The sequence below is a fragment of the Topomyia yanbarensis genome, chromosome 3 (genome assembly GCF_030247195.1).
Source record: "Topomyia yanbarensis strain Yona2022 chromosome 3, ASM3024719v1, whole genome shotgun sequence".
NCBI classification, from domain to species: domain Eukaryota; kingdom Metazoa; phylum Arthropoda; class Insecta; order Diptera; family Culicidae; genus Topomyia; species Topomyia yanbarensis.
Genome location: NC_080672.1, coordinates 56,471,447 through 56,494,098, shown reverse-complemented (window position 1 = coordinate 56,494,098; position 22,652 = coordinate 56,471,447). Strand labels below are relative to the sequence as shown.

The 22,652-nt window shown below is 39.3% G+C and overlaps 1 protein-coding gene across 2 annotated transcripts; it reads left to right on the top strand.

Annotated features, from left to right (window-relative positions):
• Positions 1–1,588: 1,588 nt before the first annotated feature.
• LOC131691040 (uncharacterized) lies at positions 1,589–12,038 on the top strand. Of its 2 annotated transcripts, none has more exons than XM_058977188.1 (7): positions 1,589–1,688; positions 1,752–2,542; positions 10,683–10,941; positions 11,013–11,086; positions 11,155–11,481; positions 11,561–11,718; positions 11,775–12,038. In XM_058977188.1, the coding sequence occupies exons 1-7, from the start codon at positions 1,658–1,660 to the stop codon at positions 12,007–12,009; spliced, it is 1,875 nt and encodes a 624-aa protein (XP_058833171.1). In that variant the 5' UTR covers positions 1,589–1,657; the 3' UTR covers positions 12,010–12,038. The 2 variants fall into 2 exon arrangements, with proteins under 2 accessions (XP_058833171.1, XP_058833170.1); XM_058977187.1 differs by having other exon boundaries at positions 11,772–12,038.
• The last annotated feature ends 10,614 nt before the right edge of the window (positions 12,039–22,652 follow it).

Below are 22,652 nucleotides of genomic sequence, written 5' to 3'. Positions count from 1 at the left end.
CAACTTACTTGGTTTCCTCTAAATGTTGTACAATATATATTAGAAATGAATTGTACAGTTTTTTTTTTATCAACAATGGTTGGAATAGCACAAATCGATTTCCAGCATAAACGTACAGCAACTACGAATCTATATCTAAACTTCATTGCATACAACAAGATAGGCAATATTAGCCTACGAGAAATGCTTCCTGCTTGCATTCTTGCATATCAGCGAAGACTGCATATCAAAAAGACTGGCACCTCTGTCCAGAATCTGGAGACAGTAACAGATACGCCACTTGCGGGTAAAGGTAGTACTTCCTCCATTAGAGGCGCAGTAACCTCTCTCGCTTCTCGTTTGTATGGTGGAAGGAAAAAGATGTCAGTCTTCTTAATATGTAGTCTTCGATATAAGGCTAATAATGCGAATCTCATATCGGAGCTTACAACTCGCGATATGTGTGCACTCACAGGTACGTTGACTGTCGGTAACGTAGACAAAAAGTGTATGGGTCATGGGCCAGCGAAGTGATCAAGGCACGTGTAATCGACCTTCACGGATTTGAACCAAAATTGGAAGAATTGTTCATCTAGGGCCAGTATATAAAAACCCAAGTTTTGGTGTCGATTGAATCACCCCTCGAGCTATGAAACAAAGTGCCAAAACCCTTGATTTTATTTTGATCATATGTCCGGTTCTCACGGTGTGTTTGGTAGAACAATTTTATTCGAAAAAAATCGGCATCGCTGAAACTTCAGCACGTGATAAAATGCGCTTTTCCCTTTCATTTGAAAGTAAAATTAAAATATTCTATCGGGGGCTCCAGAACAACTTTTTATTTTAAAGTTTTTTTGTTTGAAAACTTAAGCTTTTTAATGAAATTAAAAATTCGCATTTTTGCTACTAATTGGTACTATAGACATTCAAAAAATACTAAAAATGAGAATCTGATGGACAATCCCATTGTCTACAACTTCGTAGAATGCTATAAATCAATATAAAATTACCCGAGAAAGTTATTAAAATTTAATCACTTTACTTTCAAATGAAACGGAAAAGTCCATTCTTTCATATCCCGAAGTTTTACAGATGCCGAATTTTTTTGAATAAATTTGTTCGACAAAGACACCGTGAGAACCACGTATATGGCACCCATATCCCATTTATATTGAACTGACGTAAGTCAACATCTCAGCGGGCACAGAAATTATGGGCCCCACTGACAGTTCAAATTGTTCTGTTCGTTTTGCTCGAAGCTCGATTTTCACTAGTCAAACACCGTACGGCCTGATTCAATTTTTAAACATATGTTAAAAAGCGAAAATATTGGAAAGCTAGTTGAAGAAATGTGTTGTTTTGGACATGTTGGTGAATAATAAAAAACTTTACACTACGGTGCACCAACAAATTAAACGAACTCGACTATCACAAAATTGTGTCGAATGAAATTGATTGTGTTTATTGTGGATCGACCCTAACGCGACGTTTTAGATGTTGGCTTGAAAATCATGGCGGCGTAGCAGATACCTGGTGAGAACACTTGAAAGCGCATCACTATATACAGGTTGTGATCGCAGCAAGCGGATATTTTTTTTTGTATTCGAACCCTTCGCATGTTTGTCAATTCTCGTTCCGGCCCATTTTGTACAATCAAAAGCTCAAATTTGAAGACAAAATGAGCGACGTCAAATCGAAGCTTTCTGGGGGTAGGTATCATCATGGCCTATCGAATTGCATCAAACCTTACCGGGAGATTCGATCTTCGACAGGGCTCAAAACGACGAAAGACATAACGTCCAAAATCAACTCGGGAGTGTCGAGAAGAGCCACAACGCCAACGACTAGCGCGTCTCGCCAAACATCGCGTGCAAGCAGCAGGAAAAGCACCTTGGACATCACCGAGAGTAGGGCAACGAGCTTGTCACGTCCGGGAATCAGAAAATCTTCCTCTGTGGTATCCACTACATCCAAGATAGGCATTCCGGATGACAAAATTCAACAGGGCTTGCATAAGCCGGGAACACTCCCCAAATACCTGCGTTCCAAGCGACCGGTAACGGTGCACAACTGTCTCAAACCGACGGATGCACCAAAAACGAAAAACGACGAGAGCCACGATAATTCCCAGAAGTTACTCGCACAAGAGAAAGAACGATTTGATAAATTCAAAACTAATATCGGAGAAAAGTACCAGAACTATTCGAACTCAAAGGAAGCACTTGCAAAAATTTCCCGAACCCAAAGCGAGCAATCGCTGGTCCCAGCGGTTGAAGGAGCCCTGGATCAGGCAGTTGCTCATTTTTGTACTGAACCTGATCAGATAGTGGCCACCGAGGGTCCACCATGCGAGGGCACTGGTGATATCCAACAGGTGCAGGCACTGCTCCATATCCGAGAAACGGAGCTCACGAAGTTGAATGGGAAAATGGAACAGCTGGAGGAAAAATGCAGATGCCTTGAGACGGATTGTAGGACTCAAATCGAGCGGGCGCTGGACTTGGACTGTCAGCTGAAGGCGAAGACAGCGCTGCTGCAGGAACGGGAAGCGGAAATTGATAAGGTAATTGAATGGTATGTTTTAAAAGTGATTTTCGTTAAAAATGTCGGGTTCATAACAATTTTTCGTCTTCTATTCTTCGGATTTTACAATCAGTATGTAAACGATTTTTCGAACATCTGAGGAACAATTTTATAAAATTGGGACGTTTTCACAGAATATTGCTAAATTTTTACCTTTCGGTTATAGAAAGGCTATTCAATCCCTCTGAAAGCTGATTGTTCAACCGAGGAACCGGATGGCTGAGTCTCTTATAAATACCATTCGACTCAATTCATCGAGTTCGACAAATGTCTGTGTTTTTTAGTTTTTTTATAGTAAGGTTCAAAATGCTTCAAAAGCCTGGCCTGCAGTGTATTGGCACTGTGTGGGACTCACGACTCACGTTCGTGCCTAACCACTAAAACACTCCTTACTCTTTTTTTCGCCCTTCTTCCCCACGGAAATACATCAAGGTATTACTTCGTTGGGGGAGGGGTGGCTCGTTGTGCACTCATCGCACTTCTTTCTTCTACTTTATCACGGAGCCTCACTTGAGTCATGAAATGGTTCGACCTTTGAGTTTTGATTTAACTCTCGACTCTTCTCTTGCTTCTTGTCTTCATCTATTACGTCACCACTCAGCTCTCGTCCCAATGAGCCATTCAGATGCTGATTCTATGAGCCATTTAGCTCCTGATTCCGTGAGTCATTCAGCTCCCGGCCTTATCGAGATCGACTCGGATATTATCCGGCGATGAACTACCCTACTCCGACTTAGAGTTCCCTGACAATGGAATTTCTCTTGGTACCGGTATTTGTTTTGTAAGTCAATAAGTTTCCACTTTTGTCACGAAATAGTTGGATAGTCCACGGCGGCGATTCTACCCTACTGTGAAATCCCCGGTGGTAGATTTCTCTCGATACCGATGTTCGTTTCCGTGAGCCATTAAGCTCCTCGCTTCGTCCCGATCTACTCGATGGAGTCCCCGGCGGTGAATCTAGCCTACTCAATGGTCGAACCAGTTTGTGCCCGGACAAAAACTGCGTCAAATGGAAGTTCACCTCTCCATGCTTCCTATGTACCCAAGCCGATACATTTGGGATGAGTCAATGGGTCCTCCTTCGTTTCTACGCGTTGACCCACTCTTGCTGCAACTTAGGCCGATGACATGCTTACGCGATTTGCGATGCGGTAGCGGTAAGCGAAGCGAATGCGTTTGACCTATCTCTTTGGTGTGTGTATGTAGAACGCGTAATACTGTCATAGTAAAAGCGGGGCGAACGCGGCAAAACACTATGACGCGTCCGCAAACGCTTCGCTTTCCGCTTCAGCTTGTCATCGGCCTTAGCCAAAAAGTCCACTCGGACCAGTCTCCTTGCATTACGTGCATTTCTCCACTAACAGTATTCCACGTCCTCAGCCAGAGTGATGCAGATAGCAATCATCTCGGCAATTATGCATACCGTCCTGTATGCACCCGCGACACGAACAACCAAGTGTTTGTGAACTTCTTTCGGTTCCGCTTTGAGTTCAGCTCAGCAGCCCAGGCCAGGTACGTCATACCTCAGTATTAAAGATGATCGTGCTGCCTCTTGCTCCTCCGATATTCGGCATTATCGTTACCAATGCGTTAGTTGTCCTCGTAGGCTTCTCACACATATAATCGATATAGCTGTTGTAATTTAAGCGATCGCCGACTATCAAACCCCAATGCCTCAGCGCACCCTTCGGTGAGATTCAGGGTTTTTACGGCTGCTTACCAGCCCTACCTTCGTCTTGTGGTGAGCCAACTCAACATCTCCACTTCCACCTTTGTCCCATGTTCGTCTCGGAGACCAGAACTTGCTTCTGAAACTGAATTTTCAGAATCTTGCGCAAATAGTCCGGGAACAGCATTCCGCGCAGCGCTACGGTCATAGCCATCCAGCTAGCGCTGTGAAACGCATTCTTCGCATCGCTTGTTACCACGGCGCAGTAGCGATTACCCCTTCTTTACTTCGAAGTTTCTTCGCGCTCGCGAAGACCACCGTCGAGATCGCTTTCCGGAATCCTAACTGCCTCTCCGATAGTCCGTTATCACTTTTAGCGTAGCTCGTCAGCCTATTGAGGATGACCCTTCCAGAAGTTTACCAAGAGTATCCAGCAGGCATATAGGCCGGTACGATGCTGGATCTCCTGGTGGCTTCCCTATGGTTCTGGCATCAACACCAGCTTCTGGATCTTCTACCTATCCGTGAAATCTTCATTCAGGCATTTCTATACAACTATTCTAAATACGTCCGTAAACGCCAGGGTTCAGTGCCACGTAGGGGCTACTGTCCGGACTGGGAGCTTTCTTCGCCTTCAGCTCTTTCGCCACTATAAGGAGCTTGTCGTTGGAGACTGGATTGTCAACATCATTTCCACCGGGAAACCGGTCGTCACATGGATTGCCGCCATCCCTGCACTATCCACCACTCAGTTACCGTTATTGTGAGAAACATGATATGGCTCTTGAATAATTGCAACCTCGCACTTCATTTTTGTTGTCGACTGCCACAACTGCTGCTGTGCCTTGTCGCAATGATTGAGATTAAGCTGGGCTATCTCCATCATCATCGGCCCACCTTTATCGTTTTTTGTGCGCAGGGCATTTGAAGACGCCAGCCGTGTGGTCGTTTCCGTCCTCCGGTTTGCAGATCATTCACCTTGATTGCTTCGTGCAGTCCGGGCCCTTGCAGTTCCTCGTTTGATGTCCGAGGTCCAAGCACCTGAAGCATTGTTCCATCTGCTTGGTAACTCGCGGATTTTCAGCGAGCATATCGTCCATCCGACTTTTATCTTGCCAGTGTCCGCCAGCTTGGTGGCAACGGCCACCGGTAGTCGAATCGCTGCCGTTTGATTGCCTGCATACGATTTCCAAATCCGGATAGTCGCCGGTACATTTAGTTTGCACTGCTCGATCAGTTCCCCTTTCAGTTTTTCTACGCTCTTTATCTCGTCTAGACCCTTACACTCGACTACGGCTTCCTGCGACAGGGCTCTCACATTCGCTTCGCTGCCCAAGAATTTAGCATTGAGCTCGCGGTAGGTCAAGCTCTTGGCGGAAGAATCCTTCGTCACCTCGTAGATCATCTCGCCCTTATGAATTGTCTTGTTTTAACGACAAATACACCCAACTCCTTCAGCTCTGGGTCCTCCCTCACTCTGTTGAGAAGAGCCGCACAGGACGTTTTAATCTTCGCTTCGATGATAAGTGCATCGCCGTTGTACCTCTCGTACCGAGTAGACGCTTCACCTGCTGGCTTTTCACGAGGCACCAGCCACGGTCTTTCTGCTTTTTCAGGTTTTCTTGCTCTCCCAGCTTGGCTTTTTTCTCCGAGCGAGTATTTTGGTGACTTTTTGTTGTCACCTCAGTTTCTGTCGTCACGTGTTTCGCGGCGTCCGTCAGAGCTGATTCAGCTCTCATCAAGAGCGCCTTCGGCTTGCGTTCAACAGCTGTTACGGCCGATTTGATACTCTTAACTAGCTGCTTCATATTTTTGTGCACACTGTGCTTGTCCTTCACGAACTCATAGAGCTCGTCAAACTTTTTCCTCACCTCCGTCAAGTACGACTTCCTAAGATGTGAGCAATTCTGGGCGAGCACAGTGGCACCTCTTCATACAAAGTTGTGGCAAAATTATAAAAATTGGTTTATGTGGCTAAAACTTGGGGTTTTAACTAATTTTGGGTCGCTGAATCCATTTCTGATATCAGTTTTGAAATTCCTTATTTCATTTTTTCGACTACTTTTATGTAAACCCATTTAAATGCGTTGGTCGTTAAAGGGTTAATATACACGTTAATCATAGTAGCCAATCACATCGGATATCAGAAATGGTTGAAAAAACTAGTAAAAATCACTAATATTTCAGGAATATGAAGCTGTTTAGGCAACCATTTTGTCAGGAGATTTATTAGCTACAGGGCGTCTCCAAATGGGTATTTTCAAAAACATAGATATACCAACAACGGCGCAAAAATGCGCAAGATGAGGCCTATATATCTTGAAACTACAGTAAATTTTGAGTCAGTTTCATGATAAGTAACCTATGGGAAACCATCTCAAAAATTGCAAGACGTATAAAGATAAATTACTGATATGACATAAAAATTTTCAATTGGGGTTTTTTTGATGCAGAACAAACATTAATCAGTTTTGCACAAAAATCTCACAGCTATAGTTTAGCATATTCATTCTTCTTTTCAATAAACTTAAAATTGCTCCAATCGGCTGTGTAGTTCTTGAGATATCGTCGTTTAAAATTCTAAGGTACTAACAATTCTTATGAATTGAATTGAACAGAAATCCCCGACATCACTTGCTTCAATGACATATTAAAAATTCATTTTTAATCCTATTATCGTAAAATTTTGGGATACTTTTATTCAAGCTGAGAGAAAAACAAAATAAATATTTACGAAAGAATTACAAGACATTGATTTTTGGGGTTTTGTCACTCGTCGTGCCACTGTGTGATGTCGCCATCTGATCTCGAGGTGAACACTCGATTCGGTAACCCCATCTCACGTGGTTCACTCTGTATCAATCCGCTGCCGGTACTCGCTGTGGTGATCTTTGCAGTTTACCGTTCCTTGCAAACGCAATCGCGTTCTCCTAGTTTGTTTTATTGGATGTCTCCATTTTGTTGGGTCCCAACTACGGGTCGCTACCTCCACTCGTTGTACATAGTGACCTCTCGTGATCCCATGATTTTCTATGCAAGCAGAGAGATCATGCCAGGCTTGGCACTATCCTTCATGGGGAGCACTATCCTTCAGAGCCGGATCGGCGTAAAATCGGGAATGCTCCAACCGAACCTAGTACCACCTGGTACCAATGGTGACGAGTTTTGAACGTTCCCGGAGACCTGTAGGGTTTTGTTGTGACGGAGGCAGCCGCGCTGTTAGCCCACTCGCCATTTCAAGTCGGTGTCATCCTTTCTTACTCAGAGAGTAGAACAGCACGCCTGTCAACCCAAAGTCGCCGTACAATTCGTAATCCATGTCCTGTCCGTTGACGTTCGACATGGCCAGTATGCCATAATCACGAAGTTACTGGCATCGATCCTGATGTGCCGGTTGGGCTAGAGATCTTAGATTATTGGAATCTTTGGCTCTTAGCAAAAGCGGCACAGATTCGCTTCGTCGGAGCTGCTTTCGGAGTTATTACTTTTTTAGAGGTTTACCAGACCCAAATACAAACCCCACCAAATCGTAGCAAGACTCCAAAACTCGCAGTAGGACCGGCGGGGAGGGTGGGGGTCCGTTTTTTAAACCCCTATACTCCTGTCCTTCCTGTCCCTGCTGCCTCCCTGCGTGTGTGTGCATTTGAATATGTGTGTGTCATTAAAACTCACAAATTTCTCAGAGATGGCTGAACTAATTTGCACAAACTTGGATTAGAATCAACGCTATGGCGTTTCCATAAGCTACTATTGAATTTTTAGTTGATCGGACTTCCAGTTCCGGAGTTACAGATTAGGGCATTGCAAAAAAATTTTTTTTTTGAATTCTCAAAGGCCCCCTCTCTCATATTGTGACAAATGTTAAAGTAAGCTCAGATGCCAAATTTCACATCATTTGGACAATTTTAGACCCCCGCCCACTTCGCTTGAATTTTTTTGAAATTGATACTATGGGAAAATATGGAGGAAAAATACATTAAATGCTTTAACTTTTGAAGTAGCAATAAGAAAATTACAATTTATACCTCTTTTGAAAGGAAATAATCTTAGTATTTGAATGATGTTTCTGAATTTTACCGGTAACGAATCTATTTTTGTTATAATCCTAAGGATTTTCCACGTTCAACAAGGTATAGTTTATGAAAATTGAGTAAAGAATAATAGAGATATATTCACGGGAAAATGATGAAGTTTAATATGAATGACAAAAGGCCATTTAACCCCAACTTCTCGTATTCGGACTAAGGTCAAAAGGGTTCCGTTCGATTTCTGATATTTTTTTACATTAGAAAAACTACGAAATATGTATGATTTGCATCACGGAGCAGAAAAATCATTAAAAATAGGGGATTTTGGGGCCAAAATGACCCAGTACCCCACTTTCCCGTATTTTTCTAAAAACAAATATATATAAATTCAAATACTAAGATTATTTTCTTCCAAAAGGGGTATAAATTTCAATTTTCTGACTGCTACTTCAAAAGTTATAGCATTTAATGTATTTTTCCTCCATATTTTCCCATAGTACCAATTTCAAAAAAATTCAAGCGAAGTGGGCGGGGGTCTAAAATTGTTCAAATGATGTGAAATTTGGCATCTGAGCTTACTTTGACATTTGTCACAATATGAGAGGGGGGCCTTCGAGAATCCAATAAAAAAAATTTTTGCGATGCCCTATTACAGATTGAAGTGTGGGGTCACACAGCAAATTCCTATATAAACTGACACCACCATCCAAATGATGCTATACATATCAAAATGGATGCAACATTACTTGGATTCGCAGGTCTAGATTACTAATGACCAATCAAACTAGCTTCAATAACATTGGCCATTTACGGCGGTTCTTGATACCGCCGGGGAATTTGTCCAGCTCCTAAGTTAATGTCCAACCTATTTCTCGGCGAATTCTTGACTGATTTTTACATACTTGATTTCAAATGAGAAATACAGTAACCTTATTGATTGCTATTGAATTTCATTCAGTTCTGACTTTTGGTTCCAGACTTACAGGTTGGTTATCGAATTTCTCATATAAATCGGTACAATTCCAATACTTCAGATAATAAAAATATTTTGAAATGGACATGAAATCATTTTAAATCGCAGGTCTCGATCACTGATGGCCAATCGAAAATTCTGTTTTCTTTTTCAATACTTTTATTTAACACGGCATTTGCAACAGCTTTTTAAGCCGAAGTTTCGAAAATTCTTAAGACTCATTTTAACTGTTATCATAATAGTAATTTGTCTAAAACTAACACTGTAATAATTATCATCACTTCAATGTTTACTTTTTTTATAGTTTTTTTCTATTTCATGATGATCTAATATTTTCTAATATCCAAAAATTTTAAAATTTTTTAATGGAAATTAGTATGAAAAATCGGTTAAAATTGAAAATAAATTCATAAAAAATCACCTCATCGGTCGATTCATGAGAACACTACATATTTCTAAATGTATTCTTCTACTGAACACATTCGTGGAACATTGTAAGTTTGTGAAAATTCGCTGAGAAAAGTTATTAACTAAAGAAGCAGCATGACTTCAAAACAAGTGGATTTTATTATTAATCATAGCAAACCTCTATGAATAGCAGTATCTGCCATACGGGAGCGGTGGGTGGTAAGCCTAGTTTACATTTTGTATAACGATGGAGCTATTCAAACAGGGTTGCCATCTTGTCATCAATTTCTGATGTCTCCTCAGCACCCCTTTTCAAATGACGCTCATACTGATGATTTTCACTATTTTTTAATAACTAGAAGTCGCCATCTTGGATTTCAAGATGCTGCCAATTATCAATTTCCGATGTCTACTAACCACCCCCTCCCAAATGACATCCATATTGATAATGGTTGACCACCATTGATGGTGACTTTCACTATTTAGTAATAACCGAATGTCGCTATTTTGGATTAAAAAACGGCTGTAATCATCAATTTTTGTTGTCGACTAACCACCCCCTTTCAAATGACATACATATTGATGGTGATTCTCTCTATTTTGGAGTAACTGGAAATCTCCATCATGAATTTCAGAATGGCCCTAATCATCAATTTACATTGTCTACTATCGACCCCTTTCCAATCACAACTATATTGATGATGGTTTTCATTGATTTGTGATAAATAATTTCTGAAACCATTCTCTGGATAAAATGGAATATTACTCCTCTCAGGGCAAAAGTAATATATAATTTTAATTCACTTTGAAAGGAAACATACAGGCGTGAAATGTTAATCAGTGATACTCTGCAACTTTGCAAGAATATTCTCTGATAATAATACTAACGAATGAAGCAAAAAAATCGATTTTTTTAAGCTGACTGATGAGATGACTCCCATAACTGTATATAAGATATAAATATATTTGCTCAGGAATTCAACTATTTACGTTCATCGGCCAATCGTTACTAACACTAGGTATCAATCATTACCTACCTCAGCTCAAGGAAAATCTGCATACGAGTGCTACCTCTCGGGTGAACGTGTCGCGCGAAAGCATACGGGAACGGGATAAACTGATAGCCGACTTGCGAACTGACCTAGCTCAAAAAAGCACCGAACTTATCCAAAACAATGAACTGGTCGCTACTCTAAGCACGCGTCTTGATAAGCTGAAGGCGGAGCTGTTCGAAGCCAACCATGCTCGTGAGAAAGAGGAAAATTGCAGCTTCGAGATTGCCCAGAAGTTAGCCGAGAAAGGTAAATATGACAAGATTTCACTACCTATCAGTCACGAGTTAATTTTTACATTTCTTACATTTTTTTTACAGAAACGGCTCTCGAGGCAGCGTTGGACGAAAAAAAGCGACTTTCCCGACGTAATCAGGAAAGGAAATCAACAATTGTACTAAACATCACTATAAGCTTCAGTAAGTACTTCATATATTAATTTTTGCTTTGTTTCGTCGATAGGAAAAACTGCAACAGCAGGTTTCCACCATGAGTCGTGAAATCGCCGATAAGGATGCTCAAATCGTCAGCCTCAAAGCATCCGGTGCAGTTGAGCTGCCCAAAGATTTACTGAAAGATTCTCCGGAAGCGCAGCGTATCAAGCTGGTGGAGGCTCTACAGCTGGAACTGAAAACATTGCGTAACGATTACAACACTCTACAGAAGGCGAAAAAACAGGACGATGTACTGCTGCAGATTCGTTCAAAGCTGCTGGAAAGTTTAGAATCTAGTAAGGAAACGTTCCGGGCCCGTTGTGAAGCACTGGCGAAGTATGAAGGTGAAGATGAGGTAGGCAATTGAGAACATTCTTTCTTTTTGGTGTTTGTGGTCTACAGTGATTCATTGTAGACCTTGTTCTGACGTGTAGGATGACGGTGGACCTCCACAGCCGATCGAAGGGTTCGAGATGCAGCAAATTATCAGTGAAATTAAGCAAAACAACCACAAGTGTAAGGCCGTTCGATCTAAACTTTGGGAAATGGTGAAGCAACTGAAAAAGGAAAACCGAAAGATGAAGGAGATCATGTATGTATTTTAATTGGTAAATCGGTTTTTTTAACGGCTACCATTGTGTTAAGTAGGAGCAACGGTGTTTCTGACGTAACGGTAGATGATCGCAAAGCACCATCAGCAAATCAGAGTCAACTTAAGGAACAAATACTGGGACAACTGTGCCAGTTGTTTCCGGATGAAGTACTAGCATCGAAACATCGACCGGAAGACGATGTGAGTGAAGAAAAAATTACCGGTCGAATTAATTACGAAGAACAAATTGATAGTGAATCTGAACCACCGAATATGCGACTGATTTTATAGGTGATTTGTAGGAAAATCTAACCACCTAGTCATGGTAATTTATTTTTATAATAATTTTTTAATGTATTGTGTTGAAACAAGAATTGGGTGGATATGATTTAATGCAAGTCTTCGAAATGTTCCTATCGCTCGTGAATAACCTATTCTAACAGCATCGGATCACTTTGTAGTTTTCGGTAATGTTGATTCATACCTTACAGAATTTTGAGATGCATAAGATTCAACAGGTATTCTTTACTGATTTTTGGTAACTTAGCCGATATATTTTATTATATTTTCGAGGACGAATTTGAACATTCTTGTGAGTAGACCGGAAGCGAAGGAACGAATCCTTATTTGGTTTAAAGCAATGTTTTTCAACTGGAGATTGAAGATTTGTTTGCAAAAACAAGTAAGTTTGATAACTGGAGATCACCTCTCATTTCAGCAAAATTGTTGGTATTATCAGCAGAAAAGCAGTTATTGCAACTTCATTGATTGAATTCCGTTGAAGCCAAGGGCAGTTTCGTTGAAGGTGAAAAATTAAGCTTTGATTTAACCTTATTGTCATGCAATTTTGTTGAAAACTGATAAAGTAGACCGGCACCAAAATTGACTTTTTTTCGGAACACCACACAATCGAATGGTAATTGGCTCCAGAAACCCCATTCCAAATACAATCTTGTTCGGACACTTCTGGTTTATTCACAAGAATTTTCAAGTTAGTATGTAAAATTATATGAAATATAGGCAATGGAAAGAACAAAATTAATTAAAAATGCCAGCATCATCTAATGCACACAAAAATACTCAAATGCATTGTAGAAGACTGCAAAATGATACGACTTTATGGTAAAATTATATTCGAATACAATTGTATATGCTGCCTCTCTATCTTGCACATGCTTACAATAAGACACTTGCAAAAAATCTTCTGATCTTCGAAGTTCAATAACTTTGTACGGTAATCTCCGATCATTATGCAGCTGTTAACAAAGTTGTTCGTTATTAAAAAAGTAGATTCCGTTACAAATATGGCGGAACTGTTTCACGGGCATTTCCAACGGTGTTTGTCGCCGAAGCCCCTCGGCATCAATCGCATCTCAGTAACAGCTACACTCTGAGTCGATAAACCGGTCGATCGATATCGGACAGCGAACCATAGCAAAGTAACCAATACATTTATAAAACAATAGCGAGTCACAAGAAGGCTTCGATGATGATTAGGAAAACGTGCTTAGGTGAATAAGATTAATTTCTATATACTGATAACGGATTTTCTTACAATATTGGAAATTATATAAAATCTAAGGTAGTACGTATATAATTTTAACTAGAATTGTCTAAAACTAATCATGCATTCAGTTCAGATACTATTTCTACAAATTTAAACCTATTAGTACGGAAAGGGTGAAATTAACTAGTACGGTTGGATTACGTAAGGTGATAAACTATTCTACCCATTAAAAAACGTAATATTCATGCAAATTATAATATGACTAGGATTTAGTGAGCAGAGTACAGCAAATAGTGCCGGAGTGAACGAAGGACACGCGTATGCACTAAAACGTAAGATTCTTAATTTGTATAAACATAACCTAAACATGCTATACACTTAAATTTATATGCACATGCAGGAATTTAAAGCGACAAAACTTCGCACAAATAAAGGTCGCTACGCTGTATCTAGTATCTCTCAGCCAACAACCAGCAACAACAACAACAATAACAACAACAACTGTTAAAAACCGTAGCGTGAGTTCCGAACGCTCCCCGATCGAGAACTGCCACCAACTCAATATCCACGGAAACGCCGCATAAAAGGAAGAGGAGAAAGAACAAATATAATATACAGTTTGTGACAGTGAAAGTACAGTTCTGCAAATAATCACGCCAAAAGGAGGGATTAGTTGAAGTGATTTGCCCTGTGGTAATCAGTGAAGTACAACATTGTTTGTTCTCTCTTTACTGGTGCTTGACGATATTATCATCTGGCGATTACGGTGAGGAAATCAGCATGAATTCGTGATCGTGTGTGAAGATTCTGACCAGCAGATCGAAACACGAATTACTAACATGAGATATTCACTGAATTAAATATACTATGTAATCAACCATAGGAGACACAAAAGCCGCCGGTTAACCAACCAGAAATTGATCTGATGAGCAGGAAAGCATCGACGTGATCCAATTCCAGAATCACATCGAGGCCACCAGACAAAATCGTGAGTCATAAATTATTTGTTTCCCAAAATTGAAATCCTATAATTTTAAACCTAAATTGTATATCCTAAGAAGTAAAACCTAAATTGAATATCTTAAATTACCTAAATTTGATAAGCATGCACTACTTATATTTCTAATTTGAATTGCCTGTTTATAGTTCACGAAAATAATTCACTGTCGAGAAGAAATCGTAACTTGTTCGTTCGCGGTTCAGAATAAGTGAGCACTGAATGTAAGTCTCTAAGGCACATTTGTTAATTTACTTCTAACTATGAATAAATTTCAGCTTAAAAGCTGTCTCTCATTGGAACTGCTAAAGGATAGTGTTTTATTTCTTCAAGAAATCCCGCGAACCGAACAACAGCAATGAAGGGAATGCCGTATACGACAGACATCCATAGGAGTAAGACACACTATTTCACTTAAAATGCGCTTCAGTTAGCAGTTCAGTTGCTTTTTTTACAAACCTCCCAAATAAAATCAACAAACGAAAAATCTATCGTAAATTCTCGGCCGCCGGCTGCCCAAAGCAATAAACACATGATAACACTTCTGAAAGTTGCGTAGACCGCAGAGTTAAACATAATCTTAGCTCTGTTGTGACAACTTAAACTGCACCTAATGCGACTCGTGGTGAATAGAAATAATATTCATTCAAAACATCATTGTTGAATATTGTGCAATAATATTAATTTCACTAATTATCTTGGCAAATGTTGGTAAAGTATATAAAATAATAATTACCATCGCTTACATTACGCCAAGGCCTATTTGGATACGCTGAATACGTTGCTCTACGTTCACTTCGTGAAATAACCGGAGACGAACGAAAACCTGCATGGAATGAATGCACAGTTTCTTCGTTTGACGTTTACAGTTGCGTCGCTGAATATTAAAACTGAATACGGCTGAATATGCTCATTTTTCATTCAATGAATTTGAATATTTGTAGCTCTGATAAATCGTATTACTTATCAAGGTGAATCCAAATTTGTGTAACTCTTTACCCCATCCAATTAACAAAAACTCCTCTCCGTGGCAAACGTAGAGATGCAGAGGTATATAAGTCTCCGTGACAACGTTTGTTACACTAACATTCCATTCCTTCCCCGATGACGGTAAGGGCGTGGGCGGCGTCGTTATTGACATTACAAAGTATAGAACTCTCGAAACGTGCACATTGAGAATGGATAACCCCTCCCTAACACCTACTACTCCCAGGCCCCATTCGTTGATTCGATTGTTCTGGACAATCACGGAGTAGTAACTACGAATTGTACGGTCATCATGGTCATGGTCATGGTCATGCTCATGTAATCGGTGTGGTCGGCACAGCGCGTCGCAGGCCTATCGTTCGACGTCGGCGCTTGCTGAAAATATCGGCGGCGGCGTGGTGCGATGGAGCACACATCTAATCGGAAGTAACCATGATTGTTTTCAAAATGGCGTCAATCATCAAATTCCGTCATCTGCTGACCACCCGCTTTACAATGACACCATTACTTTCCCTGTTTTGTGGTTACCCCGGTGGATCCAATTCGTGTCCATTGTGAAGGATCATTGGAAGATAGTGATATGTAGCCTAAATAAAAAAAATCATACTTAAATCTATGAGATGTTTCAAAATTCGTCCGTCACCCCACTTGGGTGCCGGTTATAGCTTATGGGGATTACGACTGAAATGGCCAGTAGGAACTAACTGCTCCCTTTTTCTCACATTGCAATGCAGTGCAAATCGACAACCACCACCGCCCATGTTTCCAGAATCACTTTATTAAAACCCACCGAAGCGAATCGAAAATTCATAACACCTTCTTGTCTTGTTTCCGCTACCAGACAATAAACCCCGCTAACCAACCTTCCCCTGTTCCGCGAAAGGCACAAACCCCATTACAACAAATTCACACCAACCTAAACCGACTGGCAGAGTTCGGTGTGGTGTGTCGCGAAAGGAACCTCATAATAAAACACATAGAACGACGTCAAGGTTCAGCCCCTTCCTTGACTGGCATCCCCCAACAGAACCACATATTATTGTTTAGGAGGGCGAGCTGCGTGTGATCATTCTTGTGCCATGAGCTGACACAATGTGAACAATATGTTTCCTGTCCTCCCTCCGTTCTATGTGTCCCCTAGCAACCGCACAGTGAACTGGGATGTACACAAGATAAACGCACTGAGATTTTCCACCCACAACTCTAGGTTGCGTCCCCCTCTGCTGGTTATTGTTATTAAGCGACAAACGAGCGTGTAAATGTTTGAAATTTATTTTAATTTCGTTACAATTTTTCATCCCATTATATTCTCTCACATTATTTTCCTCTTCCCCCATTGTTTCCATAGAGACTCTTCAAGCATGTTATGTGTGTTCGAGGTAGCATCGTTACACTGTACTGGAAAAAATAAAGTAGACAAGCATATTTTCTTATTATTCTTATTATTTGGAAATTACTTTTAACAATACTAATTAACAAGAGCAAATTTAGCAAAATACCAATTAAAAAGAACGAATTTGGCAAAAAAGTACCATTTTCATGAAATAAACTAATGGGAAATTGATCAATCAAGGTGTGACATTTGAAAAACCCTTTATATTCGTCATTTCTGTAGGGCTAGAGGCGGTCAATTAGTTTTTTGATGCTATAGCATGTATCAAAAAGGTCCCATTTCCGCATAAAAAAGTACTGCACTATAATCAATCTCGTCATCGTTTCCCATCGCAACTAAGGAACAATTCCCCCTCTCTGTTCTTTTATATCAGCCCGACTACGTAGTCTTCCAAATAGACCGAATAAACGATGTAAAACAAAAAGAGACTGGTTGAAGCGACTTCATTTATGTTAGCACATATTGTTATTTTGTCTGTCCCTTCACACCTCCCCCACCGAAGTACTAGGGGAATATGGGGTAAAACGCACCCCCTAAGGTAATATGATCATAACTAAGCTATAGAACATCAATTGGTAGAATTTAATTAATGATATCGTTTAGCCAACATTTTCCTCTGTAATCAAAATCATAACGCTTTGAAAAATATTCAAAAACATGAAAATAATTCAATTCTTCAAAATCATTAAAAATCACCTTTTGAAAAATAAGCGGGGCAAAACGCACCTGTACGGGGACAAAATGCACCACAACAACGGGGTAGAATGCACCGCAACAACGGACATAATGCTCGGCGAACAAGCAAGTAGTTTTGTTTTCTGACGAGATTTCACAAAAGTGTGCCATTAAATAGCCTTAGGTTTTCCGAACGATTTTTCTGCTTTCGATTAAAAATCAGCAAAATCAGAGAAGAGGGCATTTTGCCCCTGATGGAGCAGAGATATAAATTTAGCAAAAAGTGAATTATTTAGTAGATTTTTCATATGTAGTGCGACAGAATAATGCACAACGGTATAAATAGAACTGGAATGATCAAATATAATAGTTAAACAGTCTTTATAAGAGCGGAAAATCCTTGTTGCACGAGCCACAATAATTACATGAGAAGAGCACGTTATAGTTTTCTATTTATTTCTCGAGCTGCTATTGATGTACGGTTATCAAATGTTGATAGTGTATGTTTACCATAGCGGACTTCCGACTGGTGTTACCGATTTCTAGAAATTTTCAGCTGTTTTCGATATAAGTAAGGGGTGCATTTTGCCTCGGGGGTGCGTTTTACCCCATCTTCCCCTATATGGATTCTTGTATGCTTCCACATGGCGAGTTGGATTGATTTAGCAGTGGTTCTCAACTGACCTACATACAGTAGCCAAACGGCTGCTTATCTAGCTGAGGATGCAGTTCATGAGATGAATGTAGGTTATTATTATTTATATTAAAGCAAGTACAATTGAGTGACCGGAAATATAAGTCACAATGACAGAAAATTCTTCGTAACATTAAAACTACTTATAATAGAATGTAAAAGTCGGATATGCACATCAAGCGCCAAAATCGACTGAGGTCCTTAAGCATAAGAAACGCTTTAAAAATTCTCCACCGAAAAAGTCGCAAGGATGAAATATTAGTATGAAATGTGTTAAGCATAAACAATTCATTCACCGGAAAATCAGCATTCAAGATTTAAATTCGGCTAAAAGATTTTTACGAGAACCAGATATATTTTTGTTCAATTTTATGCTGAAGGTTTTCCAAACCGACTATTACGCTAAAAGCATGTTCCGTTCTTGCGTCCCTTATTTTCGGTCGCTCAATTCATAAGAAATTGAAATCTTATAAATAACCGAGTGACACAAATCTAAACAGTGTTAAAGTTGAAAACCGCTGCCAGTATAGACGAGGATAGGATCTGATGAAAGGGATCGGAATCTTTTAGTTTTTACCTACGCCACCTCGCTTAAAACAGCAGAAGGAGAATGGGGGATAGCAAACTTCTCTCAGTTAAGTGATGGTAAAGTGAAAAACTTTATGACAGAAGGATTTCCCCTGGTAGATTCACTTGGCAGTCAATTGGAAAAGTTTGTTACGAAGCAACCGAGATTGTTTTTGACATGAAGGATAAACGTTATTAGATAAGGGAAGTTGAGGTTGTGTTGGGGAATTTGAGAATTGGCATGTTGAAATGTGTTTGTACAAATCGTTTATTGTGATTACATTCTTTATTTCAGAGTTTTTCGAGTTTGATCAACGAAACGAAACAGATTCATCCTGAAAAACAGTGACGCATCATTTTCGTGTTTGAAAAGATCTAATTTGATGAAATTTTAACTACATACAGGAGAAAATCGGTTCAGAAATTCATTTAAAAAATCATGATCTCGTAAAGTAAATCCGTTTACGAAAACCGTGACGAAGCTACTGAAATTATTACAAACAGTCGTAATATTCATGAAATTATTTATGTTTTCGCAAAACTGGTCAATTCCAAAAATACATGCTTTACATGCGAACGTGTGGTTGTTTCCTAAATATGTGTGATTTTTTATGAATATTGTTCATAATTTGGAAACACACTGATTTATATTAACTATATCGACAAACATGATCCAAGAAATAAACGATGTTCATTATTACAGGAGGTTAGTCACCATGTTCGTTATTTTTATGTACGTTATCGTGTTATTTTATTCGTTAGTTTGCTATCTATGTAGTGCATGTTCAAGATTTCAGCAAGTTTGCCACAATTTTCGTAATTTTTTTCGCGCTATCGTGATATTTTATTTACTATCGGATTTTTCGCGCGTACGAAAAACTCATTTTTTATTTCTTGAAATAATCATACCTATCTCTTGTTATTTATGAGCCATATTGTCAATAGTCACACATAACTCTTGATTTGTTTGCAGGGGCAGATCCATGAAAAAATGGGAGAAATGGGATCTGAATTTAATGAAAATCACTGAAAATTTTGGCTTGAAAATAAATATATGAAAAAGAATTATGTTAACAGATTAGTTACAGTTTTGCAAAACGATACCTATTTAACAGTTATGTGTCCAACAAAAAAAAACACCTTTAACAGGCCAACGAGGGTACCCGGGTACCCACAAATTGAAATGCTCATAACTATGGCTTCCTTTAACCGATTTGGACACTTTTAGATATTTTGGATTCAGGAACTCGTTCACTTTTTGATTCTGTACAACAGAACCGGAATAATGGATCTGGTTTTTGGTAATCCGGATTTTTCGGAGTAATGTTCCAGTACTAGGATATGATTTGTAAATTTTAATAATGTACTAGCAATATGAGTATGGTTCTTGTACAAAACTCTTCAAATTGTCTCGCAAGTCTGTTTTTTATTGTTACGGGACCCTATGGCAACTTGAAAAATGGAATTGGAATGGAATGGCCACTCACGGCCCCACGGGAACCTGCTCCGGAATGTCCGTTCCGGGGTCAAATCACCAAATGGTTCCAAAACCACGAGATACAGCCTACTGATGCAATTCCAAGAATTTTGATACCCATATTACTAGTATTCCATTGAAGTTCGCAAATAGTACCCCAGCACTGGAACCTGCTTCCGGAAACCCGGATTCCCGGGAACCGAATGAAGTAACCCGATTCATTTTTACCAAGTCCAAAAGTGGATGAGTTCCTGAATCCAAAACGGCCAAAAGTATGGAAAACGGTAGGGTATTATCTTAGTTACGGGCATTTTAGTTTTATGGGTACCCGGGTACCCACGTTGGCCTGTTACGTAGTAAAAAAATTCAGGAGCCCCTCCTCACTCCCACCCTTACTATATCAACAATATTATTAACCCAAAAGCTTGACTTAGTGAAGTTCTAAGATGTCACTAAGTTTCAATTTCCAGCTATGGATAAAACATAGGAATTTAATTAATTGAAGCTTAAAAAGGTACCCGGGTACCGCGTCGGACACACAACGGTTAACCCTCTGCTGCCCAACCCCATCTTTTGGTGGGGTTCGGCAGAATTGCTGTAAAATCTACAATACACGATTTTGTGTTGTGAACCCCTCTAAAACCTTTTCAAAACTTTCCCACCTATCATACAAATACGTTATGTGCTTGTTGAAATCATGATGTAAAATGATATTTGAGTTGAAAGTTGGAAATTTGAGGGAAACGAAAAAAAAACTATTTTACAGGTGGTAGTATAATTCAATTGGAAAATTATCTTACATTTTGGAGTTTTCAAAAAATAAAAATTATTGGTAAGTTACTTTACAGTAGTACTTTGCTGTAGAATTGAAATTTGGTCTTGTACTAACTTGAAACTACATAAGCTAAAGAACTTACCCCGCCAAAAGGCGGTGTTGGGCATCTGGGCGAAAAAAAATTGCGTTTTCCAAGTACTTATGACTTTAAAGTTTATGAATTTATTTATTTTCGTCAATCGATGTAAACTACAGTTTTTCCTTAATTAATAATTTGTACATTCCGTAAATTTAGTATAAATGAAGCAATTTCGGCTTTAACAAGATTCATCCTCGTACGCGTTAGAATTTCTTTTATGTATAAAATATTGTTTTAGTTTTAGTTTAGACATTGTAAAATCAATTGAGTCGCAATAGTGATTATAAATAGACATCATTCGATTTATGGGGCTATATTTTGCATAGTTTGTGCGAAAAGGAGTTATTGAAAATATACTTCGATTTCGTAGCTGTCGTGAGGGTGCATACAAGCTCAATTAAGATAAAATTTCAGCTGAATCGATACGATGCGAAACAATATTATTAATGAACGAAAACATTGCAAATTCGCGACGCTCCTTTAATGTTTGAACATTGAAAGGCAAGCTGCGTGCTTCATAAGATGGCAGAGGGAATGCTGTCCATTCTAGTTTACGAAAGGCAACAAGGGCACCAAATAATACTGAAATATTCCAATATCGACCCAACATATGCAATATATAATGTTTCTATTGTATAAGGATCTTCAAAATGAGATTTTTGTTGGCCCAGCTGCCCAGCCCCGCCTTTTGGCAGGTTACATGTTTTGAGCATTAACTGAAAAACCCGAAACATTCGTAACCCGATAATATGTTTTTCGGTTTTCTCATCATAAGAACAGACTAGTTTTTTGAAGGGAAGCAAAAATTTGGGCAGTAAAGGGTTAAAAAAATGTAACAAAGTTTTATGGTTTGAAAGCTTTTACTAAAAAATAGTAAATCTCAGTCCTCCGACCGAATTTTCGCAATATCTGTTCACGAAAATTTTGTAATGAATCGTACTTTTCAATACATGTCTTTGGTTCAATGAAAAAAAAATAAAATTTGTTTTGCGTGAATTTTCTTCAAAATTGACTAAAAAAATAGTTTTTTTTGCCATGATTAAGAGATTCTATCATTGATTTGCAACTTTTTGCAAACAACTTTTAAATGGAATTTGTTCTTTAAGGTCCACAGAAAAATAAAAAAAATATTTTAAAAAGAATTGGGCTTTGAAAAAGTTGCGAAAACCTATATACGACAATTTTGCTCAAAAATGACCATTTTTCATAAATCGCATTTGCGGAACCTCTAGATGATTTTTTAGAAACTTGATTTGCTCTACGAAAGTGCTTAAAATATGCTTATTTTTCATTATAGGGTTGAACACCATGACTTTTCGAACATCGATTTTTTTGGGACAGCCTACCCTACATGACATACTAACCATCACATAATTGTTATGTTTTATGTTTCTTAGCAACGATTGTCAAGGGCGTGGTTTTTTTCAAAATTTCTTTTAATCAGCGTGAAGAAAATCTAATCAAACGAACGGATCGTGTTTGGATTACCAATGGACCAATATGGTAGGATCAATCAAACGAACGGATCATTCTGATTACGGGGACGTAGGTCCCATCAGGAACTGTCCAATCAAACGATCGGAACGATTTGATTACGGTGTAACTCAAAGATAAACTCAAGATAGAGTGGTCCACGATTCTCCATGTACCAACCAAATGTGACCCCCCCATGAAAATGGTCCACTGTCGTAGTGACGGTTGAACTGTGTTACAAACATCAAAC